General features: G+C 35.7%; 1 protein-coding gene across 2 annotated transcripts in view; it reads left to right on the forward strand.

The window, feature by feature from the left end:
- The window catches only part of PPIP5K2 (diphosphoinositol pentakisphosphate kinase 2), a 41,917-nt gene that overhangs the window by 27,897 nt on the left and 6,045 nt on the right, over positions 1–7,975 (forward strand). The window contains exons 23-26 of one of the 2 annotated variants that reach the window (XM_009891669.1): positions 480–653; positions 4,413–4,482; positions 6,538–6,657; positions 7,554–7,616. In XM_009891669.1, coding sequence (XP_009889971.1) covers positions 480–653; positions 4,413–4,482; positions 6,538–6,657; positions 7,554–7,616 — 427 coding nt within the window. Of the gene's footprint in view, positions 1–479; positions 654–3,002; positions 3,177–4,412; positions 4,483–6,537; positions 6,658–7,553; positions 7,617–7,975 lie in introns of both variants that reach the window. The other variant, XM_009891667.1, reaches the window with a different exon arrangement.

The following is a 7,975-nucleotide window of genomic DNA, read 5'->3' on the forward strand; positions in this document are numbered from 1 at the left end:
GGGGGGGTTGGAACTCGATGATCTTCAAGGTCCTTTCCAACCTAAACCATTCTATGATTCTATGTTTATGAATACAGATTGTTGAGGAAGGATTGCTATTTTCAAAAATATATGGGCAGATCTGTGGAGTTAACCACCTGGTTTTTGAGAAATGAATGAAAGCAAAGCTTAGCTGGAATTCTTCTATTGACTTGTGGGGCCAGGATTTTATTACTATGTCAACAGAAACTTGGATTAAGATACGTTGGCTGAAGAGTGTGGTTAATTAGGACTACGCTGTTATATGCAGTGGCTGGTTAGGAGCAAGTACACATAGATTATTGAAGTCTAGAGCAATTTGTTCAATAATACATGATTTACATCTTGTATTTTTTAAATCAGCTTGCTTTACGTTTATGCAGATTTATTTAACAACCACTTCTGTCTACATGTTGCAAGGTGTGCAGCTAAACTGTAAATGAACTATGTATTGTTTGTAGAATGAAGGCTCGAAGAAAACCTCTCATAGAAATGACAGTGATGAGGAGGCACATGCTCCTAAAAGAGACGAAGCAGATCGGTCAGTAGTGATGTTCAAGCCAATGGTATCAGACCCAATTCACATACACAGAAAGTCACCCCTTCCAAGATCCAGGAAGATTGGTTCTGTTGAAGTAAGTGTTTATGTTCCAGATAATGTCTTTCACAGAAATTAACTTTTGCTTACTTTTAACAAAATAAAAACAAATGTAATTCTCCTTTTGGTTACACGGAACCAGTATGATGTTATGTCTCACAAAAGGGTTGGTTTTATTCTATGGAAAATCCTCCATGGCAGTAATTTGTCTGAAGGAACATTTATTTTTTAAATGAATTATTGTTTTGCGATAAGACTTACTTCCTTTTTTCTTTTTAAGCCATTTTAGAAAAGCCGATATTTGAAGATGAAGACTTTTTCAGTCTAAACCTACATCTTCAAACTAACATACATTGCTTTTGTATTCATCCTTACAAGACAGCTGCTATTGGGAATTAAGCAAACCTTCAGGGTGATCATGCTGAGAGGGAACGGAGGGCTTGGGGGCGGTAGGGGAGGTACAGGAGGTGAGAGACATGTCTTCTGATGTATTTGCTTTCACGTGGGGTGAAAGTGACTCCACTTGTCAAGCTTTTGAAGGTAAGAGAATAAACTGGAAGCTTTTTTTTAAGTGGGTGGGGTTTGTGTTTCATGAATTCTGTAGATAACATCTTGAACAGTCTAGTCTCCTGTCTTGAAGGCCATAACATCTAGGTGTGCTTCACTGGTACAGCTTTAATGTCACAGAGGTGGGGGTATGCGTGGCAGTATCACTGATACCATTTGTATGGTTGAGTAGCAAAGCTTCAAATGGTGCATAGGGACACTTCTGTGATATTAATGCTAGAAGCAGACTAACAGCTTCTTATTGCCTCATTTTCAGTTGCTTAAAACCATCAGAAATGAAGATTCACACCAAAAGCTTTTCCTTTCATGTTTGTGTTGGGAATGGGCTGTTTGTATGCAATGAAAGTATTACAGATTTGCAAGTAACTTGGTTATTGGTAGTATGGAGGGAAAAAGATGCATGGTTCCCTTCTATAAAGATATCTGTATAACTTCACATGACTTCCATAAATTAACAGAGATAATAAATGTGAATGTCTTACATTTCCTACTTCCAAGTTTTATCATAAACAAATGCTCACAACATCAATATTTTGGATTTTTAAAAGCTGTTTTCACTATGATCATGCAAACTCCCCTCCTAGTTACGAGTTCACATACACACAACTTAATAGTCTATTACTTCAAACTTTTAACCATTTTCATTTTCATAAATTATGCAGAAGTTACTTTCAAAAGGTATCAATAACATAAATTGCTATATTTTGATTGTGCAGATAATATATTTTCAGACGCAATGTATTTCAGCATTCATTGCTTGTTTACATTGCTTGCACATGGAACTTTTCTTTAAAAAGTAAAATTGCAAGTTTCGTGTGGCCTACTGAAATCTGCAAAACCAGTATTTGGAATATTTAAAGGAAATGGTATTTTGAAGTGTAAAAGAAAAAAAAAGTCATTGCAACTTAAACTGCAACTGCCTTGAAGTTGTTTTTTTTTTTTTTTTTTTTCTCCTATAAGGCAATTCTTTCTTCACCTATGTCCGTTAACTTGAAAGGACACTGTCAGGTGTGAGATCATGTGGATATTTTAATTTGGGGTATGGTCAGCAGTATTTGTAAAAGGATTGCAACGGTGATTGAGTCATTAAAAGAATAAAAAAAGCAGAGTCCTAACAGTAAAACAAGAAAGTAAAGCTCATCAGTATTGGAAATCAAATCCTGTATTGCTAAAAATGTTGAGTGCTAATGATACATAATGATGTACGGCATGGGGGACTTGTAGCCTGACACTGTCCTCCCTGGAAGTCTTAATAGGTGTCCAGCATCACATAATTATTAGGGCTTTTTTAGGGCTGGAAAACTACTACCGGTCGGGTTGGTGCTACTATTAGTGAGTCAGCTGTAAAGTCTCAAAGGCAATTCTAAAAATGAGAAACTTTTAGATAAGGTTATAGGCTAAAAAAGAAGAGTATTAAGTAATAAATAGGAAAATTTAATGTACTTAGAGGGGGAAAACTATTAAACAGTATGTCAAGGATAACAGATCTTCTGTTTCCAACATGTGGGAAATTCTTAAAATTATGAATGAATTATTGATAACAATTACTTTTCTCTCATACCTCATAATTAGTCTACCAGAAATTTGATCAAAGTATTGTACTAAAAGATATAATTGGATTAAAAGATATAAGTGGAACCAGTAACTTCCTAACATTGTAATATTACTCTTCCCTATTCACTGTTTAATAGTTTTAAAAGCAGTATATAAAAGGGTGCGAGCAGATTGTTTTTTTTTTTTTTTTCTTTTCTGTTCATTTGGCTCTGTTGAAACTAACTTTGCATGCTTTGCTGTTTTTTGCCCCCTTTCTCACTTCCAGGAAGAGAGCCCCCTGAGTGTGTCTAGCCCAGAGTGTATTGGTACCTGGCTGCATTACACCAGTGGTGTGGGTACTGGGCGTCGAAGACGCAGATCAGGGGAACAAATCACTTCTTCCCCTGTCTCCCCTAAATCATTGGCTTTCACATCCAGTATTTTTGGCTCATGGCAACAGGTTTTTAAACTTTACTTCATTAAACATTATTATGCATTCCAAGCAACAACCAACTGTCTTTAAGGACATCTAATCCCTTGTTATGGATTATGTTTGAAGCAAATTCTTCCACCTCTTAAAATTACTTCCCGAGAATGTCTGGGGGAAAAAGAGCAAGTGCATGTTTTTCCACTGAATGTGTTACATGTTTTCCTAAAAATTTGGTTTCTTTATAGGAATTGCAAATGTTACAACAGTAAAAAAGACTTAGTCTACTGCCTGATGAAACAGATTTCTGCTTTGGTTTAGTTGTCCTTTAAGACTTTAAAAACAGCATTGCTTAATTTGGTGGTAGGTAAATTGAAAAACTTTTTTTTTATAATAATTGCAACCAATACCATTTAAAATAATTTATTTGGTATTTCATACTGCTATTCAAAACTCGTTTTGCATATATCATATTTTCAGTGGCCTGGTATTAACTATTGCAGGGAAAAAACTCTAGCACTAATAATTCTTGCCTTCTGTATCCGGAGGTATCTGAAACTCCCAACACAGTACATCATCCATTGACTTGTACAATATTTTGAAGATTTTTTTTTTTCTGAATATTGGGGGGGAAAGGCAGAAAAAAACAAAACAGTAAACTTTTTTGAAGTACCAGTGAAGATCTAAAGATTGTTTAGTATGTCAAGATATTGTTTACATGTGTGACAATGGATGGTGTTCTGTTAATTGTATCCTTTTTCTTTGAAAAATTGTCATGATTTCTTTTTATTGTGGAAAATTCTAAAACTGCATAGGAAAAGTTTATATCAGTAAAGGCTGTGAGCATCTGAAGATTACACTGATTGAGCCCGTGCATGGATCAGTGATTGTATGGTGTCCTGAATAGCTTGTCTGTCTTTCCTTCCCTCCCCTCCTTTTTTCAATACAGGCGCAGTTTAGGAGAGTGCATTTGGTAAAATGAAATAAAATGTCTCAAATGTCTGTTCTCATATCAGTCTTGGTCTGTGTCCTTTCTCATTCTGAATGCTTGCTTTGCACCACTTCATTGCAAGGAACTCATATGTGAAATGGACTCCCTTCAGAAGGGGATATTGCATGATCTTTCATGTTCCCTTTACATATTTTTACTAACACTTATCATACAGCTTATTAACACTTGTCTGTCTGAAACAGGCTGCTGTATCAAGTTAAATGGACGTTTCATGCTGCTGTTCTACTTTCCCTTATTTTTCTGTTTTTTATATCCAGGTCCTCTCAGAAAGCAATAGTAACTTACGAACACCGAGAACTATTCTGGAACAAAAGCAGAGTGGTTTAGGTATGTGCCTACAATTGAAATTTTGTTTGATGTTTGCAGCTTTTCATCTGCCCGTTGTTCTTGTAAAGTTGTACATTCTTTGAATAGCTTTTATGTTAACAGGACCCAGTAGTACTTGTTATCAATTATATATGCTGAGTGTCGGCCTATGAACTGAATTTTTCTGCAGCAAAGTTTTGAAATAAACTATAACTGAAAAGAGCAAATTGTTTGAGACTGTTCACAGTACTGACTCTGTACAGCTCGCAACAGGTACACAGGATTATTTTTAACATCAAGCAGGTTTTTAAAATAATGTAGTTCATGACTGAGTTTTGGGGGTTTGCAAGAATCTTATGGATTGAAATGGCCTGCACTGGAAACTGTTAAAACACTTTTCTTGAAAATTAACATTTCCTGCTGTGGGCAATTGATGGAATTGAAGGTGTTCTAGCAAGGGGAGGGGGATGGGGAACAAACCTCCAGTTTCTTGGTAGTATCAGGGCTTTTGCACACATTCCCTCTCCTAAAATCAATTTCTTCCTTTCAGCATTAGAATGAATCATGCAATAATTCAATGAGTAGTTTCAAATTCTTTTAATTCAAGTGGTGCTTTTCTGTTGCTTCCTTGAAACAGGCATACATATGACTCATATGCAAAAAGACGAAATCTTGCACTACTGTAAATCAATACTGCATTTTTTTTCTGTTAGTGTGTCTTTTCATGGGAAAAAAGAAGTGTAGAAAATGCATAAGCTATATGCATAAACTTAAAAGTAGCTTTTCCTTTCTTTGTAAAGATCTGTATTTTTTGTATGTCTAATCTTTCTGTGATACTTTTCTCCCTATTATATTTTTCTCTTAGTAAAATGCATACATCAGGTGCTCTTGTTTATCAAAGTCATGTTTTTTTTATTGTGTGCTTGCTAAAGTTAAATGACTTTTCTTTTGCCAGTGTGTGACACAATATGGCTTGTGGAAGTTGATGTATTTCTGTGCGTAGATTAAGGTACTACATTTGGTGTGAAACGCTTTTGCCACAGACCAGGCACCAATTTATTTTGGCTGTGATTGGTCACATGTGCTAGTAATGTTTCCCCTCACTGGGTTGTTAAAAGTAATGAAAGGAAGTGTCACTGGATAGATAGTTGGTTTTCAAAAAAAATCTGCTGCTACTTATCTAAGATATAAAAGATAAGTTCTGAGTGAAAACACACTTCTCCTTTCAACTAGTGGTAAAAACGGAAGGAAGAAAATTGCAACATTTTCTTCCATTTTGTTCATTGTTGTATGTAAATTTCATTTATGGTTGATGATTATGAAAGTTATTTTTATATTTCTGTCTGTGGCTTTCAGTGATTTGTTAAAACTCCCATTCTAGGGGCAGGAATGTATGAGTTGTAACTAAAGTACTCTCTTGCATGGAGATGTACAACAGTCTTCTCAGGAAAAGAAGTCAAGCTAAACTTGAGGGAACTTCTGGGTATTTTCACTTTGTAACATTGTCAGTGATGGTAGCTGAAATACGGATAGAGTATTTACAATTTGGTTAACATTTTGTTGGGGTTAGAAGGGAAATATTTCCATATTAAGTCTGGAAGTGCATAAGTGTTTCATTGCAGGCTGTCATCTGAAAGGTTGATTTGGATGTAAGCAATGAGCAGTATTTTTCCAGTTTGTATTTGTTTCAGAACTGCAGGTGTAAAACCACACAACTTTCACATCATCATCATCTTGTTTTTGTTTTGTTGTTTTGGTTATGTTTACGTTGATGCTAACTGGTAACTTTTCTTTACCAAAAGTGAAAACAGGACAAGAAATCACTTTGTTAAAGCCAGTCCTCTCTTTGCACATATAGCAGAGGGTGCTGTGTCATGAGTAGAAGCACAATAAATTATGATAGTTTCAGCCTACAAGTACCACTCTGACATTACAAGCATATTGTGAACCTGTCCAAGGCACTGCCAAAAGCTGCCTTTTGTGTGGTAAGAGCCATGTGCTTGCATGCTGCATGCATCCCCAATGTGAATGGACGAACACCTGGTTGTTGTATGTATTTTCTCTAACTCCCATCAGGGTCTCACTGTGCGGGCCTGTTTAGCACCTCAGTGCTCGGGGGTTCTTCAAGTGCACCTAACCTACAGGATTATGCTCGTACTCATCGTAAAAAGCTGACTTCTTCTGGCTTCATAGATGGTATGTGCACACTCTCGCACATGCACGCACAAACCCATGTGCCACATTAAACTTCTAAAGATAAATCCTAGGTTACTGATTTTAATGGAATCCTAGAATCCTTTGCCTTAGTATTAATTGTATGAGTTCTATTGCTTCTTTATTTCCCAAGGCTTGCTTACGTTTAACTTAATAGCGTAGTTTATTCTTGTTTCTGTCTTGAATTGAACACTAGCTCACAGACTTGTAATGCGTGCCAGGAGATTTCAGCAAGTGCATTTTTTAAGTAGACTAAAATTTTGGCTTTTAAATTCTTTTCTCATTTTAAACTTCGGGTTTTATCATTACCTGTTGATCTTAAAATGAAATAAATTACTTGGAGCATATACAAGAAGTGAAAGAAATTATAAACTAATAAGTTAAATACTGACGGTGAAAATTTTAGGATTCCTGACCTTTTTTTTCGGTGGGGTTTGCATTACAAAGGAGCAGGAAATTTTCAGTTTTGGATAACCTGGGGTAGAGAAGAAACTCTGTCGCTAGATTTCAGAATGTAAAGATGCTGAAGCACACCTTTATAACTCTGAGGTGAAACAGTATTCATGCTGTTTTCCCGCCAATTCACTACTTAGTGTTCAACTCTAATCTGATACAACTTTGTGTGCCAGAATCACCAGCTCATTCTGCTTGTTTTCATACACTTCATTACACATCTTGTAGTTACCAACAATCCAAATTTTCTTCTTTTTAACCTCTATTTAGATTTTAGCCCTTTTCCTTGGTCCCTTCTGCATGCCACTCAGTTCTAATACCTTCTCATCTTTTCTTTTTTTCTTTCTTCTTCCTTTCCGTTTTTTAAAATGTCCCTCTTTTGGTAGCTGTTACAAATTTCAGGTACCTGTTTTTCTCTTTCTCAGACACCACACGCGGTTCTGCTGTTAAAAGGTTTTCTATCTCATTTGCTCGACACCCAACCAATGGTACGTTTTGCTTTTATTTTAAAAACAAAAACAAAAACAAAAGGTTCCTTGCTTCATCCCTTTTATTTTTATTTCAAATATGGGGTGTACAGTATCATCCAGCCGTCTGTCGTTCCTAACTTCAAGCACAACTCCAAATATATTTGTAATCATTAGATATCCTAAATCCCTTCTTTACCATTCATTAGTATAAATACAACATCAAAATTCATTCCTTAGAAAAATCCTTGAAAAAAATTAAGTGCTACTGTTAATCATGATCTCTGTAATAAATTATTCTCCCCAATTTCTTGTGTGATCAGACTGTATGGTACAAGATAAAAACAGAATTAAATCTGATCATTATTGGGCATACACTT

This window comes from Charadrius vociferus, unplaced genomic scaffold, assembly GCF_000708025.1.
Source record: "Charadrius vociferus isolate BGI_N301 unplaced genomic scaffold, ASM70802v2 scaffold609, whole genome shotgun sequence".
Classification (NCBI taxonomy): Eukaryota; Metazoa; Chordata; class Aves; order Charadriiformes; family Charadriidae; genus Charadrius; species Charadrius vociferus.